General features: G+C 43.0%; 1 protein-coding gene across 1 annotated transcript in view; it reads right to left on the reverse strand.

Moving 5' to 3' along the window:
* RGS7BP (regulator of G protein signaling 7 binding protein) overlaps positions 1–19599 on the reverse strand; it is a 52464-nt gene extending 32865 nt beyond the window's left edge. The window contains exons 1-2 of the mRNA XM_035100795.2: positions 18760–19599; positions 15290–15456 (exon numbers count right to left, since the gene is read on the reverse strand). Of these exons, the coding sequence (XP_034956686.1) occupies positions 15290–15456; positions 18760–18921 (329 nt within the window). The 5' untranslated portion in view covers positions 18922–19599. The remainder of the gene's footprint in view (positions 1–15289; positions 15457–18759) is intronic.
* Between the last annotated feature and the right edge of the window lie 1113 nt (positions 19600–20712).

The following is a 20712-nucleotide window of genomic DNA, read 5'->3' on the forward strand; positions in this document are numbered from 1 at the left end:
CATATTCATATTAGGATTAAGTTATGGCTGTAACAGGGTTTAAAAAAATAATAATTAAGGCACCTGAAAAACTTGTAAATGAAACACTGGGCCACACATGGGCGGAACAGGTTTCTTTACATGAACTCTACTGTTGGAAATAAGCCTGTGCCAAATTTAATGGGGTCCTCTCCAGTGTTGCAGAGCCCAAATGGCTCCTTGGTATTCTGGAGAGCTATGGCCTATGAAGCAAGCCACAGGCTAGCACGCAGGTGGTGCAAATATTGAATAGAATAGAATAGAAAGAATAAAATAGAATTTATTGGCCAAGTATCAACCATACCTGGAATTTTGCTTCGACTGCATTGCAATGTAAAGAAAAGAAAAGAAAAGAAAAGAAAAGTAAACCGAGCAAAGGTTAATACACACAGTCTTGCCTACAACCTGCATTGAATCCTCTAGTAGTTGGCCAGGCCAGCAGAGCTGGTCTCGACTCTAGAGGTTGCTGGCTCCCGTTGCAAGGAAAGGTCAACAATACACAAGAGGCTCCATCCATATTGCACATAATTCTTCTATGGTGGAGAACTACCGGTATGTCAGTTGCTGGTTCATGCTTTGTGAGTAAACACAAACTCTGCCCCCTACAGGTGCATCTCCACCTCAGAATTCAATAAGTGGGGCCTTTGTTAATAGTGTTTTATACACTGTAATTGTTTAACTGGTTGTTAGTTATTTTATATGATTTATGCTTTATTTGCGGTGTTCTATAATGTTTTATCATGTTATTGTTATTAACTGTTTGTAACCTGATTTGAGATTCATTTGAATGAAAAGCAGCATAGAAATACAGTAAATGAAATCAAATTTGTCTGGTTTTTTAATTGCTCCATTTCTGTTGACACCACCCTCTTGAGTTTGCCGTTTAGAACAACTTGCTATTGGGCAATAGTCAATACAAGCACAGGGCTAGTTTTCTCAGCAAGGATGCGGATGGAGGCATCGGACTTGACAGAAATGTGGCCCCCAACTCTTGCCTCAGGCATTGCTAAGTTGCTAGTTTTCAGCCTAACTTCCTACATCTCTAAAATAGGAACAGTAGCAATTCACTTCATGTGGTTTTTGCAAAGAGAAATAGCTGTGGAGAAAATTGCTGCCTGACACGAAGCACTAGGAATAGCGTGGGACATAAATATAAATGGAGGAAATCAGAACAGCCAACTCTTTTCGCCTGGGGGTTGAGATTCTCCCCAGCCAAACTGCTTGCTAGGCTGCCCTCTGCCACTGACCCCGAGAGGTCTGCTCCCTGCCTGACTCCTGGGTGAATAAACTGGTAGTCTGAACACCCAGAAATCAAGGTAAGGACTGCCAACTGGCCTGCACTTCATTTAACCAAAGTAATGCTTCATCTTTGGACAGCACACCAGGGAATAAAATTAAAATGCAACAAAGCCCCTAACAAACAATTATTGACAAAGTGCCACCCACCCACCACACGTCCAATCATCCCTTACCACCCCCAAGTTTGAAACTTGTGGAAATTCTTATTCTCACTCCCTGGCTGAATCCTAAACTGAGGCCACATCTGCACTGTACATTTAAAGCTGTAACACAGCACTTTAAATAATCATGGTTCCCCTCTAAAGAATCCTGGGAACTGTAGTTTGTTAAGGGTGCTGAGAATTGTTTGGGGACCTCTATTCTCCTCCTGGAGCTACAATTCTCAGAGTTCTGTAGGGAAATGGTTGACTCTGGGAACTGTAGCTCTGTGACGGGTACAGGAGTCCCCTAACTACTCACAACACGCTAAACAAACTACAGTTTGCAGGATTCTGCAGGTTTAAAGTGGCATAATACTGTTTTAAATGTGGAGGTGCAGCCATAGCTGAACCACTCAAGCTAGATGGTGTCTGTATAATGCTAGCACTGTCAGTAATATCAGAGATTGGAATCATCATGAGGTGTCCCTGTGCAGTCCACCTGAAGAAAGATGGGGATATTCTAACTATTTTTGGAAGGGCAGCCATGTTGCAGGAATAACTACAAAGAATCCTGCAGCACCTTAAAAATACTAGCAAATGGATTATGTCATAAACTACAGTCTATTTCATCAGGTGCATGAAGGTATTATCCTGAGTTACAAGTATAACACCTAAGTATATAGCTGCGGTTGAGGGTGAAATGGTAAGAAGAGGGCAACCAAAATGGTCAAAGGCCTGGAAACCATGCCTTATGAGGAACGGCTTAGGGTATGTTTAGCCTGGAGAAGAGAAGGTTAAGGGGTGATATGATAGCCATGTTCAAATATATGAAAGGATGTCATATGGAGAAGGGAGAAAGATTGTTTTCTGCTGCTCCAGAGAAGCGGACACGGAGCAATGGATTCAAACTTCAAGAAAGAAGATTCCACCTAAACATTAGGAAGAACTTCCTGACAGTAAGAGCTGTTCGGCAGTGGAATTTGCTACCAAGGAGTGTGGTGGAGTCTCCTTCTTTGGAGGTCTTTAAGCAGAGGCTTGACGGGCATATGTCAAGAATGCTTTGATGGTGTTTCCTGCTCGGCAGGGGGTTGGACTGGATGGCCCTTGTGATCTCTTCCAACTCTATGATTCTATGATTCTAAGAAGTTAGGTCAGAGGAAAAGGAAATGCAGAGTGTGCAAAGAATAATGCAATGACATGGTTTTCTCCCTCTCCTTCTTTAAGGAACATTTGTGTTTGCTTTTAACATGGTCACTGTAGCCCAACCTCCACTCTCTAGTCCAAAGCAATTCAACAGCATTTCCAAATAAACACTGCTCATGTAGATTAAGCCCCATTCATCTGCTGCAATCTCTCTCTCTCTCTCTCTCTCTCTCTCTCTCTCTCTCTCTCTCTCTCTCTCACACACACACACACACACACACACGTTTTAATCTCCATTCCAGTCATTAACCAAGTCTTATTTTGCTAAAACAAGCCTAGAGAGTATCGTTTGCCTAGGAAGAAATTTGTAGGATAAGTGGTCTTGTTTTTAAACTCAGTCACTTCAGTCCCTGTTAAGTTTCACTCTAAGGTCCCAGGGTGGGTTACCATACAACATAACATTACAACAGAATACTAAAAGCAGTTTAGAACAACTTACATAAATAAGACGGGCCCTAAAAATATATGTTACTGCCTTGTTCTACACATGCCTCTACAACAACCAGAATGCCTGTGAGAAGCAGGAAGAGCAAAGGAACAGGCTCCAACTTGTTCAGGAAAAAAAGATCTATTTTTAAAAAAGGAAGCACCAGCGCTTTCTACCTTTGCACTGCAACTTTCGAGCAAGTCCCTCAAGAGATGCAGTGGATTGAGAGTTGAAAGTGAATCCACGGAGCATATATATTTTGAGAACAAGTTATAGGTAAGTGACCTTGTTTTCTACTTCATTAATTGCTTCCCCAGATTTGAGACTTGGAGAGACTCTTAAAAGTGTCTGAAACCACAGATGGCTATTTTTGGGTTGTTTTCTTTTCCTCCTGCAACTTAAGACTGGCCAAGCAAAACTCTTTTCATATTTCAGCTCTCAACATCTGATAGGGATCCTACAAGTCAAGGTTTAGGTCCAATTTTGGACTGATTGACAAAAATACGTCTGAATGGTGACTGATATTGTCAGGTGGCAAAAAAAGTCACTTGCTGTCGTGCATAAAAAAGCCCATGCTCATATTTTCAGCAAAGATGCACTTGCAATATGCTAGATTGCCAATTTACAGCAAACTGAAACTGGTATTTGTATACAAAGCATGGCAAAAATTATATACTCCAAAACCTACAACGAAAGAACTGATTGATACACAGCAATTAAGAAGGCATGCGAGAAACCTTAAAAGAATCCTAATTTTTACAGTCTTAGAGTCACAAGGTAAACAAAGCAATATACACAGACATAAGCAGCATCCTACATGTAGCAAAGAGAAAGGTGAGCTCTCCTTTGTTAAATTATTAGAACCAGCTAACTATTATTTCTCTTTCAAGTATGAGTTATATGTCAAGACAGTTTACTCCCTGAGGGCCATTAAGATGGCAAGCAAGTAGGCCCATCAGAATCCTGCCTCCTCACTTACATTTCTCGCACTTAAGTACTTTCTGTTGCTTTGCAGCACTTACTGCTTTTATATAACTGACAGAGCAAGTCAGTGTCTCTTCATGTTCAGACCTTTTACAGGGGCATAAGAGGCTGCCTTAGGTCTGGCATTATTCATCTAGCCAAGTACTACTGGTACGGTCCCTGCTTGCAAGCTTCCCATAAGCATCTGGCTGGTCCCTCTGAGGAGCAGGAGGCTGGGCTAGGCTGGGCTCTGGCCTATCCTACTGGGCTCTTATGCTCTCATGCCAAATCAACCGCTATCAGCTCCTTTTTAAACTAAATATGCCAGAGGTCAAAGCTTTGGTCTTCTGTGTCTGCGCTTCTGCTCCAAAACTCAGCTAGGCTTTCTGGGATCAAGAACTGTTGAGAGTCAGAGTGTTGTGTGTGAGCACAGGTAGAGATATGGCTGAGTTAGGTGAGGAATCCTATGGATTCTGAGGGGTTTTGTTGACTTATACACTGAATTTTCTTAAAATAAACTAGTTTGTGATATTTTCTGTTGAAAAGCAGAATATAAATACAATCATACTTTGGAAGTCGAACGGAATCCGTTCCGGAAGTCCGTTTGACTTCCAAAGCGTCCAAAAACCAAATCACGGTTTCTGATTGGCTGCAGGAAGCTCCTGCAGCCAATCAGAAGCCGCGGAAGCCCAGTTGAACGTTCCGGTTCCAAAAGAACGTTCGCAAACCGGAACATTCACTTCCGGGTTTGTAGCGTTTGGGAGCCAAAACATCCGAGTTCCAGGGCGCTTGGGATCCAAGGTAAGACTGTACTTGAAGTAAATAAAAATAATAATACAAAGCAAGAACACAAGGAAGCAGCAGAACATTATAGTAAGAACTATAAAAAAAACCAGCATAGTTTCATCATGCCATTACTGTATATTGTTTGTTCCAGAAGCCAAGTAGTACACGTCATTTCTCAACAGGCTGGTCAGATCAGATTTAATGTGCAGTCCACTGCTCTTCCTTGCCTTAAAGCACCATTTACTGCATTTTCATAGAATCCTAGAATTGTACAGTTGGAAGAGACCCCAAGGGTCATCTGGTCCTACCCCCGGTAATGCAGGAATCCCAACGAAAGCATCACTGAAGCATTCATTTGGGGGGGGGGCGCTAACGAAAGCATTCATTTTACAGATATGGAGGTTCCTACCCATAGCCAAGTATGCTGACATTTGCCTTTGTTTATTGCAATCATCTTGTGTACCCTGAAGCCCTTTAGCATTTATGTAGAATAAAAAAAAATGGAGATATATTTATTTTTGGCAGCAAAACCAGTCCCAGTGGAAACATTACCTGAGTATTTCAGAGCCTTGTAAGACAATCCCAAGGTAAACTTATCTTCTTTGAGCAAGCTGCAAATGTAGGAAAGAGATTCAGGGAGATCTGTTTGTCCTTGTGCCTGCAATACATCCTGGGGTCTGCTAGGATTATATGCCAACTGTCTCTGTAGCCAGCTGGCCAGTGAGGTCACTTAACATTCTGCCAAGGTCACCCAACATGTCAATAGCACTCTTGGATTCTGCTACTTGTCCATCTTCCTTCATGTCCTATTCAACTTGTAGAAAGCAAGGTGTTGGTTGTAGCAACTCCCCAGCTGCTTTAAGGCCACAGCTGGCCTGTAAAACCCCAATTTACATTTGCAATCACCTTTCCTTTCACCCAACTCTTGAGTGAGGATCTCCAAGAGATTCAGCCTGTAAGGGGGGCAACAAGGAGCTATCTCTGCAGTCACCATTGAGTAAGTTCCATCTGTTTTCCTCCCTACCTCCACTTGATCTAAGTATTTAGGCTAGAAATGCGGTCAGGCACACAACAAAAATCCTTCTGTTGTCTAAAGTATACAGCAAAATCCAACCTTCTAAATTAAAAAAGCCATTTTATTAACTTTCACCTTATCTCTTGTATCTCTGCCCATCATCTTAATAAAACTACTGTTTGTCAGCTTGGATTTCTGTACCAAAGGATCCTTGAAAGATTCTTCCTTAAAGAGTAAACAACCAGAAAAAAAGAGTCTCAAAGTTACTCATGAAGAAGACTCACACATGATTTTCAGCAATTAATTTTTTCCATAGGAAATAAAGTCCCATTTTTTAAAAGTCTGCGCCATCAAGAGTTGGGTTGACAAGAGAGAGGACCCTTCCATTCAGGTATGGCCACGTGGGCTTATGGGCCACTGGCAACTTCCAAGAACCCAAGAAGGTAGAAGTAAAAGGTGGGAAATGGAGAGATTTCCAATCTACTCTTGACAGAACAGGTCCATTGGAGGTCAATAGCAATTTGTGGACATGGGTGGGACTTGATATACGACAAATAGATTGCTATGTAATAGGCCAGGCCATTGTGTCAGAAACCAGTTTCTTTAAAAATCCAACTCTCTTGCTTTTGTTCACAGTGGTCTCTTCTGATTTCTGGTGCACATTATTGTGACACTTTTTCCACTGAAGTAATGGACACATGTGTTCCAGGCACAGCTTGAAAAGGCACCTTAGCAGGAGAGATGCATTTAGCTAGAACTGTTAGGGGCATGTTCAGCTTGATTGTGTGAGCCAGGTCATATGAGGACAACAGTTTATACTTGTATTCTGTGCCATGATTCCAGAGATGGATCCAGCATCCTTCACTATCACTGTAATTCTGCTACTTTGGTAAAACTTGGATTCAGAAACTATTGGAGCCAGGGGTCAAAGAATTATGAATTTCCCCAATAGTTCCCCCAGTAGCACATGGGAGTGACATTTTCTATACCAGAAACGCCATCAACACAATATTTAAAGAAAGGTTGTCAAAATTCCTTAGCGGTAATCCTGCATACTTCAACTACGTGACATGCAATAATTCCACCATTTAAGTAGGACAAGCAAAGTTTTCCAGTACAGCTTAGTTTTAAGCATATGTATTCAATTTAAGGCCAATCCCATTTGAAAGACTGCAGGGAGATAATATTATCGTAAACATACATAATCCACCAGTTCAGTGGAACAGATGAAGCTTTTACAGATATGAGAATTTGGCCATCATGCACATTATCATATTTCTGTTTAGTATAAACAGCAAAAACAATCAGAACCTTGCAACAAAATCCTAAACATAATAAAATCCACTGGTTTCAACAGTCCTTAATCCCAAGATAGCATACTTAGATTTTCAAGTTAAAACTCTGCAATATGCTCAGACCAGGGCTCTGGAGAATCTGTACTGGAACAGTTCTGCAGTTGTTTTTCCTAAAGACTCCAATGAGGTCTATATATATATATATATATATATATATATATATATATATATATAGTGTTTATTATTATCCAATAGTACAAAAGAGTACTTTTTAAAGATGGCAAAAGAATGTAAAAAGGAATTCTAAAATAGCTTAGCTGATCTAATAACCATCTAAGTGGTTATTACACTTAATGAATATTAAGTGTGATATATTATTATGTTGGGGGAAAATCTGTTACTTTGACTTGTAAAAATCTCCAGTTTAATGCTATTTTCTTTAAATATATAGGGCTGTATCCAATACTCTTGCACTAGTAGACAGGGGAGTGATAATGTTGTGCAACAAAGGAATCCAACACTCCAGGTGCATTAGCAGAAACTCACTGTGCAACAGATTGTGCAACCGATTGTACAACCAAGTAATCCACAACAATGCATTCTCTTGCACAGCATTGTGTTGGCACAGAACATTTCACCAATGCAGCAAGTATACTGCTGACTGACTTTAACTTAGCACTATGCTGGATACAGCCTTTAAGCTATAAGTGTACTTTTCTACATTTTAATACAGTGGTAGCCTCAACAACCGAACGACTCGACTTCCAAAGGTTTTGACTTCCGAAGTCGACAACCCCGAAAGTCTTTTCGCCGTGCGCACATTCTGCACCTGCGCAGAAGCGGCGCGCGGGCGGTCGACTCATGCGCAGAATGGGCACTTCGAGAACCGAAGACTTCGACTTACGAAGATGGCCGCGGAACGGACTGTCTTCGTAAGTCGAGGTACCACTGTATATGTTCTCTTGTACAAGCTAATCTCAAATGAAAACTGGGTGCATTTCACCTATTCATATTATATCCAATCTGTAGTATTTATTTATTGCTTCTGAAGCTGCTGTATTCTTGCAGACAGGGGTGGAGTGAGAGAAGCAGCGAAAAGGATTCTGAACACAGTTTATTAAACTAGATTACCTATACATTAAATAGATGGAGAGCATAAAATCCTTGAATATAGCGGAAGCATAATTATAAAGAAACCTGACTGTATTTCCTGCACACAATGTCCTCTGGGAATAAGATGCAGTAAAATATAATAATAATAATAATAATAATAATAATAATAATAATAATAATAATTGCAAGGATACAAAAATATATGTGACAAAACTCGGAATTTATGTTTTGAGAATTTCCTTTGCACTCCTGGAAAGATTCAAAATGGGATGAAATGTGTTCAGAAAGTATGTGTGAGAAGGCAATAGTGCCAGGGCAGTGCAGGGTCAAATGTACCCAAAGTTTATTCCTTCATTTGAGCATTAATGCATATCCAGAGTTGAACATTTGCCCAAATGTGCCTCTTTTAACAGTTTCTCAGGTACATAGGAAGTATATACCTCTCTTACCTACTTGGATGGTGGCCTAAGCTCCCCTGTGCCTTAAAAACACTGCGATACGCAAAAAATCAGCAGGGGAAACTTTTTACAGCACTGAGGAAAAAATTATCACTTGGTCACATCTGTACATCAAGCTTCTTTGGCTAGCTGAAAACATTTTAAGTAATGGATACATCCATTTACTTTTATTATTAAAACCCCTTTTGGTCAGTTATTAATTCATCAAAAGCACATTAGTTTACATTACTCCCATTTGTTTTCCAGTGCTTACAATGCATATAATGTGCCTGTTCTTCATTGGCCTTACTTACATGTTTCCCATGTAATCACCATCCACCTAATTTCATACATATAGTATAAATGGCTCCCATTTTATAGAATGTGAAGGGACACATTCACACAGACTAAATGCTTTGATGAATAAATACTATGTCAAGCACATTGTCTAATCTCACTGATATATGTATCTAAACTACCAATAGCTACCCAAGAACAAGGGAACAGACAAGGTGGGAAAACAATGTGGAATTCACTGACAATGCATAAGGGAATGGTAAGAGATGACTGTATGGCAACTGATTTTCACTAGACATGCACCAGACGATCAGAGCAATCTGAAAATGATCGGGGTTTAAGAACAAAGAATTCACAGGCAAAAAAAAGGCTTCATCTCCATCTTTTATACGCTTCCACAAATCCCTCTCCTTGTCATTGTGACTGGGGGGTTCAGTGTGGCAAAAAGACACACCTTCACGGCGGAGAGGACTATCGAGGGCTCCCAGTAATGATGGCTATGCTCTGCATCCTGTTGGAGGCAGCAATGCTTCTGAATGCCAGTTTTTGGAAACCACAGAAGAGTACTCCTGTGTTCGAATCCTGCTTGCACGTTTCCCACAGGCATCTCGTTGGTCACTGTGATAACAGGATGTTGGACTAGGTGGGCCATTGGCCTGATCCACTACTACGCTGTTCTATACTGCACCTCTGGCATTTGTTTCTTCATGAATGAAATATATTGTTCTCATTTATTTCAATACTTCATCCATTACAAAAGGAATGCAAACCCTACAAGACGAAAAACCACTATAACTGCCCCAAAACCAGGAAAGGAAACAAGGCATCCAATTTCTAAATCTTTTTCTAGGGAAAATTCCTGAGTTCAAAGGAACTATGCATGCTTGGTGGCAGAGCAAGCATGCCTTACATGCAAAAGGTCCTAGATTCAATCTCTGGGATTTATCTCCAGGTAGGGTAAGAATGCCCTCTGCTGAAACCTTGGATAGGCAGCCACTGTAGAAAACACCAAGCAAGATGGACTGATGGTTTGACTCAGTGCAAGACAGCTTCCTATGTTCCTATCTGAAAGACAGAGTGCAAATGGTGTCGCTGTTTTATGATGAGAATATCTTCCAGGACAGTCACGTTAATTCAGTCACTTCAGGATCAGCTAGTGCAGTGTGGCACATTAAATAAAAGCAAGTGACAGAGGAAGCGCAACACAATGACTCTTCCTTTTTGCTCCTTCTGTGTAACTCCCAATGATGGACAGGCACATCTCATCCACAGCAAAATGAATGTGCGCAGTAGAAATCCAAGACACTTAACCTCCCTGCTTGTACATAATGTATGAAGCTGACCTTGGTTGTCTCCAGCTTCTGGTGTCTTAACAGACACTGCTGCAAGATTGCGAGTCTGTGGAGTGCACCTGTGTTTGCAAGGGAAGAAGAGAGGAACTAAGCTGGAGTGGGATCCACTGGGTATTGAACTGGCTTTGCTGCTGCCATATGACAGCATGGGGCCTGAACACTAGGCCAGCTCCAGGCTGGTGTAGCAGGGTTTTGCCTCCTGCTCGTCTTCCACCCCAGCTGGAATGAGAAGCAGGGCTGCATATGTGCTAGTTGCTAGACCTCGCTGTCATGCTTCATTGTTGCTCAGCCAGGACTGCAATTGCTTTGCCCAAGGCATTGGGCGACCCATACAGCAAACTGATGAGAACTATACAGAAATGTCAATTACTACTACAGAAATAAATAATAAAAACCAGCACTGTGGTCAAACTACACAGGAAGACCCCACTTATTCCAATAATTATTGTTTTTTCTCCTTTCTTCAAGGTGAGCCTAAGCATTTCAGAAACAGGACTTCCCATTGAATATACTTTTGTGAGTAAACACTCATAACGAAAGTGCAAAACACTCTAAATTCCAGATCAAGCTAGTGTAATAATTTAATTAAGACTTGTGTGTCAGAACCCCATGTGTTAGAATCGATTAGAATCGACTTCTGCGTATTAAGTTGTATGTCAGACACCTCTTTAATTCTAGGGAATCAACAAGTTTGAACAGCTAATTAGGTCAGGCTAATTTCTTTTTGAGGTAATAGCCTGTGTGAATGGGCCATTAAGAGTACACAGGATCAAAGGACTACCATAGGTGTGAGATGCAAATGAATGGGCCCGCCCCCTCTCAACAGATAAAACCCAAAAGCTTAGAGTAGGGTGTTAGGAGCAATGCAACAGAGATAAGATAGAAAGAGGGTTGGAGAGTGTCAGAGAGCAACGTTTAAGAGTGATGGTTGGGGTCTGCTTAAGTCCATGGCTGCTATGTCTATGGGAGAAGCCAGAACCACTTGGAGTGTCAATGCTGTGAACCCCTCCATCATAGGCTCAGATTGTATATATGTGAATATGAACCATATATCATAAAGACACCACAGTCTCCACTGTGCCTTATTTTCCAAAAGGAAACACGGACCCTGGTAAAGCGCACCTGGAATCTCGCACTGCTCAGACGTTGGTGTGGCATGTAACAATACACTGGTGTTAATCCAAAGTGCAATGTGTGGGTCATGGATTAGGTAGTTTCAAGCCCCTCTCACTACCGGGAGCATGATGCCCATGTGACACAATGGGATGCACTCAGGTGAGCTGCCAAAACACATATCCCAGACCCACCGTGGGCAAGCCAAAGCACTCTCCTTTTGGTCACAGTGTGGAGCCTGGACAATGTGGCACACTTTATAATTTACCCATAAATTAGAACATTCAAAAATGCCTTGTCAAAGTTCTGAGCACAATCACGAGTACCCATGCAGCTCTTAAACATTTTGAGTGATGACTCAAAAGACATTTTCTTGCCTGAAACAAATGATGGACATTCTGAGACTTAACTGCATGGGGTGTTCAATGGGCCACAATCCACCACAGAGGTTTGCATGCGTAAGGTTGCAACCCTAAATCTAATTACTACGGAGTAAGTCCTACTGAACTCACTCCCTTCTGAGTAAACATGCTTAGGACTGGAACTGCAAGTCCTGTTAAAACCAAAGGAGCTTAAGCACACATATATGAAAGGAACCCAAGCAAAGCGGCAAAGGACACACGCCACTTGCAGAAGGTCGTAAATTCTATCCCTGGTGTCTCCAGTTAAGATTATGGGTAGAACATTCTGGGAAAGAGCTCTGCTGGAGACCCCGGAGGGCCACTGGCAGTCTAGATGGATAAATAGTCTGAAGGCAGTATAAGGCAGTTTCCGATGTTCCTATATTATACATACCCGGTACTATGGGCTATTGTCAGTGTTTACTCATGATTTCTGTGGCTTTGCTTTTCCTTTGCCACAAAATGCCTGGCTATATATATATTTTTAATCTACGTTTTTGAAGGAAGGTTGTTGTTGTTTTTGCATCTTTTTATTGCTGCTTACTGAATTGACTGCAAATGCCTCCAGTGAATGCTCACTGAAGCAAATGGAATTGTTGCCTGTGTGTGATGATAATAATGTTTGTTTGATGATAACAGTGTATGCTTCTGCCTCCTTGGTGCTAAAACTATGAAAACGTCACCCAAACATTATGGCTATGAAGAAATATAGCATAACAGGGGTGCTGAAAATTACTCGGGCAACCTAGCGACAGGCAGAGGTTGAGAATCGGGAGATGGGGGGGGGGGGACAGGGCAAGAACCGAGCAGGAGCTAAAGCTGCCATGGTTGGTCCATGTGTAGCACTATCCAGAGTATTGCACGATGCAACTACATTGCATAGGCTGATCAGTTTGCTTTGGGTCACTCCTTCAGGGCATGTGTTTGTAATGAGAGCATGAATGCAGCTAATGAGTATGCAAGGTAATAGTGGGAAAGAGTGCTTCTCAGTATATTCAGAGTGCTTGCTCCCAGGCACCTGAGACTGCAGGGCAAGGCTTCTAGGACAGATAACATGTTTTGTAGACGGTTGCAAGTTCTGAAATTTCCCACATTAGAAATTAATTCCTTTTTCTGAATGTCCCCACCGTCTGGGAAAATACTGGTTTTCTGAATTGCATTTTCTGAATTTCTTTTTATAGTTGAGAGAAACAGCAGAGACATGAAAAGATTAATTCAATAAGAGAAAAATTGCAGTTAATTTTCCAAATAGCTAATATATCTAGATATCAAATCAGGCTTCCTCAACCTTCCATATGTTTTTGACGGCAACTCCCATCAATCCCAGTCAGCCTGGCCAATGGCCAGTGATGATCGGAGTTGCAGTCTGGAGGGCGCCAGGTTGGGCAAGTCTGTATTAAAGACATCTGGAAGCTATTTTCCTATATGAGTTATTATATAAACCACTGCAATTGCCCATTGCTTATGCCTAATTAGCTACAGATTCTTCTTAAAGTCTAATTTGCAGTTCCTACAGTAATGTTAACCAGTGTGGCTAACAGTTCTAAAGGGGGGTTCTTCCCCTCATCTATCCAATGGTCCCTCATACATTAAAGAGCTAATACAAACACCAAATTAGTGCAGAAGAGGAAAGACATTTGCCCATGGTCTTATTGGAGAAAATATACAAACACAATAAAATTAATACAAATCATGCTTCTCTGAATGGTTGTGGTAGATCTTTCAATTACGATAAGTTCACAGTGGTTTGCATTTCACCTAATCTTCTTTCCTCATAGTTGATGTTAAGAACTAGTGTACATGATATCTGAATGGCAACTACTATGCATTTCCTGTAACTGTCACAATAATAAAACAGTGGCATAATTGGACCTGCAAATATTTCGCTTCTAGCCATTTTGTGGGCATTTGGCACTGCAAATTAGAAACTTTGTGCCCTCATTCCAAAATATATCACAGCAGTTGCACTGATTCCTCTCTACTTCTGGAATGTGACAAGATGGGGTATGTTCAGCCTCCTTCATGCCAAGCTAAAGCACGTAGAACAATTTAGTTATTAGTACCTGTGCAAATTGGGAGTGATTTCAACATGTTTTTCAGAAAGACCCTAATGGGCATCAAACTCTATGTATCTAGTGTACAAACTGAGTTTTCACTACTTACCTGGTATAAGCTTTCAAAATGATAGATTTTTTAGCCTCCTTTTTGCAGGTGCAATTAGTACCTGTATGTTTTGATACATAAAAACGAACAGGCAAGGTAAATGAAATGTGTTCCAAATTCTGCTTGCACCTCAGATATAAAAGGTGGGCATGTAAACAAAAGCAAAGATTTTACAGATGCAAACTGTACCTGCAAGAGGGAAATGGCGTTTTCAACACGGTATTGCTTATTGAATTTCTTTGGTATGAGTTGCTGTCTCAGCTGCAATTACTTTTCTTTCTTTCTTTCGTTCTTTGTAAAGACACACAAAGGTCCAGCTACCCGGCAGCAAATTATATTAGCTGAGATGCCACTGTCTGGTTAGCAAAGGCTTATGAGACATGCATAGTTGTGGTCTAGTAACTTTCTTCTATGGCTTCTTTTTTTTACAAAATCTGATCTGGAATGGCTAAAATGCGGCCACCCAGCTGTTGCTGGACTCCCAACCTGCATCAGCCTCAATCAGCAGGCCCAGTGGTCAGGACTGAAGGGAGTTGCAGGTTCTTGCTATAGGTTAGCTACTACTGATCTAGCACCACTCTTTGTAGCATGTCTCTCATTCATCAATTCACAGTTTAATAGTCTCAGTGAATTAGCACTTCCACCTACTACGGTAGTTACATGATAGAGATGATAAAAGATCAGATAGATAGATAGATAGATAGATAGATAGATAGATAGATAGATATAGATAGACAGACAGACATGCATTTTAAACCAGGATAGCCCCACCCCAGGCTATCCCCCACCCAGTCCTGAGAACCACACTTTGTTGTACTTAGAATTCCGTTGAAGATTTTTCAGTATCTCCTCAAAAAACACAACATCTAGAGTTTCTATGGGAGAAGGAGTATGTTAAAAGTAGGTTAAACCCCGGCCACATTCTTTGCCACTCTCTCGTTTGGAGCCATATTGGAAGTATGGGGAGACCAGTCATCATCAAGGCATAAAAAAATCATTGTAACACTCTTAAACATTGCTGTAGTCCTTTACCACTGTAGAGACTACCACACATTCATCTGATCCCAGGGGGAAACTAAGGCCAAGCAGTAGATAAGCTGAGTGTGTTCAGGGTGAGTCAAAAGAGGAATTAAGAAGTATTCTGTGCCACCTAAATGCACCACATCCCTCTATCATCTCTTCTGAGACTTGCACAGGATTATCAGCCATCCAGAAGCTTCTACATGTATAGACACTGGAACGGGAAGAAATGGAAGAAGCCTCCTACCCAGAAATTGCTGATAGCTTTTGGTGGGCCTGGTAGGCGATCTCACATCCTTTGGTTCGGTTTTTTTGCATTTCGGCACGCAGAGATGGACAACTGACCGAGACGTCCCCAATGGAAATGACCAGCTCACGGTACAGAGCCACCTGGGTGTTGAAATCCTGGACAAGCTGAAAAATAAAAATAAAAATTATACGCCTATTTACTAATGCAAGGTGCTTCAGAGATAAGAAATTGTGTGTGTGTGTGTGTGGTTTCCCCAGCAGGAGCCTGCAGTCTTGGATACTAAACAGGACCAGGCTGAGCCTCAATGATGTCATAAACAGCTAAGGATATTGTGGGATCTGCCCTCTTGTACACTCAAGAGTATACATTTCCAGTGGGAAAAAATATCCTGCAAGCTCAAAATATTTGAAAGTGTTATTTTAAATCTTGTAGCAAGCATAAATAACAGCTTCTCTTCTCTCAGAACCGAGGGATTATTTTATCATGAAAGAAGATAATGTTGCCAGAAATAGTTGCCTCCTTTCCCCCCACTGATTTGCAATTTACTGCCCAACTAGGGAGTGGAATGTGCCATTCATTTCTGTACTGGAGATTGCTAACTTATTGTTAAATTATTTTCCTCCTGGCTCCAGCACAGTTTTCACTAGATTCAAGAATCTGAACTTGCTGACTAATAAGATCTATTAGAAAAGGCCCTTTAGTATTCCTGCAAGCTCTTTGGACTATGCAAAACAAACAAGATGGAAAAACAGATCCCTCCCCCACCTGAAATACTTCAAACCAGCATTAAACTAGCGAATTCATATTTATGCTTCTGGAAAATCATTACAAGCTGAGCACTATCAAGACTATTATTTTGTTCAAGTGCTAATTTACTTTGGATTAAGCTCCTTCATTTTATTTTGTGGTCATAAAATGCATTTGTTTATGATGTGAAACAAGGGAAAGCATGAACAGCTTTTTCCAAAATGTCTCCTTGGGAGAGAAATAACAATATTGATCCTCCCAGGTTTGCCCAGCTTTTAACCTTAATTCTCAAACTTACCATGAAACAGGGGGAAACTGCATCCCTACCAAATGCATGATGGTAACATGGATCCTAATTTCATCACAAACCTAGATCTCAAAGCCAAATGTTGGGTCATAATCTCAAATTGCATTATCAAGACAGTTTTTCTCCTATTGCACAAATCATTGCTGCTATTAGCACATAACTAAAAGACAGCTCATATTATCTAGTAGTAATGTTGGCTTTTTACATTTTTTTACAAGGAATTACTATAAAGAGGGATAATCCACCCAGTATGTTCAGGCTCCAAGGTATTATTGTGCAGAAGCGTTGTGGAGTGAAAGTTAATCTTCCATGTCTTTTTTTCCAGCCTAAAAATCCACTGGACTGTCAAAAATATGTATTTGACAGATTGCCCAAGCTAGGATTCGGCAATGCTATCCTCTAAAGCTCTTCTGTGAAGCACTCAGGGCCTTGGTAAAGTCCTGTGAATTCCAGCTTTTATTTTTAATAAAGTTTAAGTTACCAGCCCTCATTGTTGCATAAATAAGTTTGCAAAGTGCAAGGATTAAGCAATCTGCTAGACTGAAACAAGGATGCTGCTAAAAGTAGGTTCAAATTAATTTCTTTTCAGAGCTCAATCCATCAACTGAAAAGTCAATGATCAATTCAAGTTTTTCATGATGGAGTGTAAAAAAAAAAAGGAATACGATCGCAAAACAATCTGGGAGTAAGCCCTACTGAATTTAATGGCACTTACTCTTAGTAAACATGCAAAGGATTAGTGTAAGAATGCTTCAATGTAAATTCAACTGTCCCACCAACTGACACCAGGCTAGATCTTGAAAAGTGTATGCAAATTGTACTAATTACATATATCTCATGTATCTATCTACATTAGCTTAAATTAGGCCTCTTAGACCTTTGCGCTGAACAGAGGTGCTCATAATAATAATAATAACTACAGGCCCAGTGAATATCTGAACTGGACATTTTCAACAGAGCTACCAGGAATTTTCATTAAGTACTCTAAACAGAAGATAGATGTGCTTCCTACTCAGCTACATAAGATATCTGGTACCCAACACAGTCCACATCTGACACAAAAGAGGTCTATTAATGTGTCCAGGCTATTTGGGCCACCTGTCAAGTTAAGAGCTCCCGAATTCCCATTGCTCATCTGCCAAAAAGCAAGCCTTCTCTAACTCTATTTCAACTTCCGTGACTTGTTACAAGTTCAAGGTTTAAGAGAAACTAAAGGCTTACAGTGTAAGCCTACACAGTTACTCAAAAGCAAGTCCTGCTGTTTTCAACAGAACTTATTGCCAGGAAACATGTATATAGGATTACAGCCTCACAACCACTTATGAAAGGCATCTAGTTGATGTCAGTGTCTGCTTTGACACACTTGCATTGTCGAAATTATTCTCCTTACAAGCAGTAAAAACAGGAGAAAGAAGACCCCCCCCCAAGTGGCATGGTACAAGACAGCTATATAAAAGGGGGTAGTTAAAAACCTAGGGCATTCCCCCTCATCAGTAACATAAGGTCTAGTGCACTGAGGTTTAGTATGCACTGAGGTTTAGGCTGTGCATACACAAAACACTTTCCTTTTTAAAAAAACAGCAGCAGCTTTGCCCTACCCAGTCGAGGGGGGCAATTCTGATGTGCTCAAAAGGAAACTAGTTTATGAGATTGCAGTAGTCAGCAGCTGTTTATCCAGTTGCGGGGAGTTTTCAGAGCAGACTGAGTTCATTAGCGTTGAGATTTTGGCGACAGCATACTTATGGCCAGATTCACTTCGGGCTGGTCTTGGGAGGCTTGCAAACAGAATTCAGCAGACCTCTAAATATTTGTGTCAGATCAGTTAGCACAGTTGCGGCGGGATACAAGGAAGCATATTTTTTTCGCCGGTGCACACACGAATACACGCTTCCTGTGTAGCTCCTACAACACGCAGCTAGCTCCTGGGGTGGGATTTTGCCTGCGCTTGAGTTACAGGTGCTTAGTCCGGATTTTTGCAGCCTCGGGTGCACTGAATGCACGGAGTCCACAATATTACCTCCACATCACAGGAAATTGTTTCTTCCGACGATCCAACTCCGGCTCCTAACCCCATTCTCCCTCCTCCTTCCCTTCCCGCCAGGCATCAACAGAAACGTTTGCCCGAGCACCAGCAAGATCCCAGTATGCATCCCCTCTTTCTCCATATCGTCTGTACGTCGCCTGTCTTTAAGCGACGACTTCACCGGGGGGGGGGGGAGAGGAAAGGGTGTCAACTTCAATACGTACTGCAGTTTTTACAAATAGTGCAACTGCACGTGATCAGAATAGACAAGGCGAAAAAGGAAAAAAAAAAAGTGGCGGGGGGGGGGGAGGAGTGGTCCCTACCACAAACAAGCCAAATGCATTCAAAAAGAAACGGGGGTGGGGGAGAGAGCCGTTGCGTTTTACCCACCATCTTGCAGTCATCCAGGGCTAGTCTCTGGGTCTTGGGGGCGCCCTCCGAGGCGCTGCCTCTGCGCTCACCGTCCCTGCTGTGCAGCGGCGTTTTGCTGATCTGGAAGATAGAGCCCGCGGACCTGGGGCGCTTTTTGCGCCCATTCGGTGCAGAACTCATTCATACACATCCACTAAGCTGCTGCTGCTACGCGGATCCCAGCCGGGGCGAGCACAGGCTTTCCAGCACGCCGGCCCACAAGCGCCGCTGGCGGCGGCGGCGCGTCGTCGACGATGAGCCCGACGAGGGACCCAGAACCGCTCGGGCTCTTCTGGTTCCCCCTCCGCTGCCGCCGCTTCACAGGCGCGAGGGCTGCTGCGGGTCCTGGGCGCCTTCCGCTTGCAGGGGAGCAGCCGAGTACGCGGTCGCCGCGCCTCGTTGCAGCATCGCTCTCCTCCGGCTACAGCAGCGAGGTCAGCGCGGGGGATGCTAAGCAACTTCTTCCCTTCGGCAGCAGCATTTCAATCCCTGGAGCAATCGCGGAGCCTGCCTGCCTCCTTCCTGGTTTTCTGCGCCGCCGCCGCCACCTCCTCCTCCTCTTCCCCGCCGCGATTTCCAGGCAGAGTAATAAATCCGAGGGCGCTTCTTTGCGCAAGCGGCGCTTCCATTCAGGAGGGAGCGAAGCGCAGCAACCTCTCTCCCGTCTTGTCCCTAAGCCCTGCGCCGCTGCCCGCGAGTCGCTTCTTTGTGTACTCCGCGCCGAGCTTCTGGCTCGCCGACTCCCTCCCTCCGCGCCGCGACAGCCGCGCCAGAGCAGAGACGGAGCGGGTGCGTGTGTATAGGAGCCGGAGTTGGGCGCGCGCAGGCGCACGCCGAGAGGTGGGCCGCTTCGTTTTCCCTTGGCTCGAATTGCTCGGCTCTAATCGCTTGCCTTAAACCCGTCTCCGGAAGAAGGCTCCCTTGGCCAACGATCCCCAGGGCGAAACCCTGCGGGAGGGTTTGCAGGGAGAGGATTGGGCTGGCTCCCTAGATTATTTTGTGCCTGGTTTGGCGCTACTGAGACGCAGGCGGAACTCCCCCCTCCTCTCCCCAGCGCCATCCCCAAACGGTCCTTCGTAACCCTGGGAATCAAAACAGGAGCGGCCTGGGAAAAGGTTTGAAAATGGGCCCTTGCAAATTTGGTATCAGTTTTGGGACTGCGCTGCATGGCAGGACATCACAAAAAGCCACTTCTGGGAGTACGCAAGGCGCTGTGACCCATTATTTCACATTCTCTCCCCCCCCCCTCGCCTCCTCCATTCTGCCTGCTATGGCAAAGACTTAGATTTAGGTCAACCTGTGTGCCATCTGGATCATGGGGTGCCACGGGCAAAAGGACAGGTGCTTTGCAGAAAGACATGTTGACCGCAGATTGGTCAAGATTAATCATGCAAAGGAGTCAGCCCCACTCACTCCAAGGAATGGATGCAGGAACCAGACCCATTCATGCTGGATCCGAAACCAGCCATAATACAAAGTATGGCAAGCACTTTTGGGCAGGGCGAGTTACTGGTTGGGGTGGCCTTACACACATGGGTGTCACAGCAGGTGAAAAATTTAAATTATACCACTTTTCGTTTCACTGTGTATGCATACCTTTTCGGTAAAGGTAAAAGTACCCCTGACCATTAGGTCCAGTCACGGACGACTCTGGGGTTGCGGCGCTCATCTTGCTCTATAGGCCTAGGGAGCTGGCGTTTGTCCACAGACAGCTTCCGGGTCATGTGGCCAGCATGACTAAGCCGTTTCTGGCAAACCAAAGCAGCGCACGGAAACGCCGTTTAGCTTCCCGCCGAAGTGGTACCTTTTTATCTACTTTCACTTTGACGTTCTTTTGAACTGCTAGATGGGCAGGAGCTGGGACCGAGCAATGGGAGCTCACCCCGTTGCGGGGATTCGAACCGCCAACCTTCTGATTGGCAAGCCCTATGA

Source organism: Zootoca vivipara, chromosome 11, assembly GCF_963506605.1.
Source record: "Zootoca vivipara chromosome 11, rZooViv1.1, whole genome shotgun sequence".
NCBI lineage: Eukaryota > Metazoa > Chordata > Lepidosauria > Squamata > Lacertidae > Zootoca > Zootoca vivipara.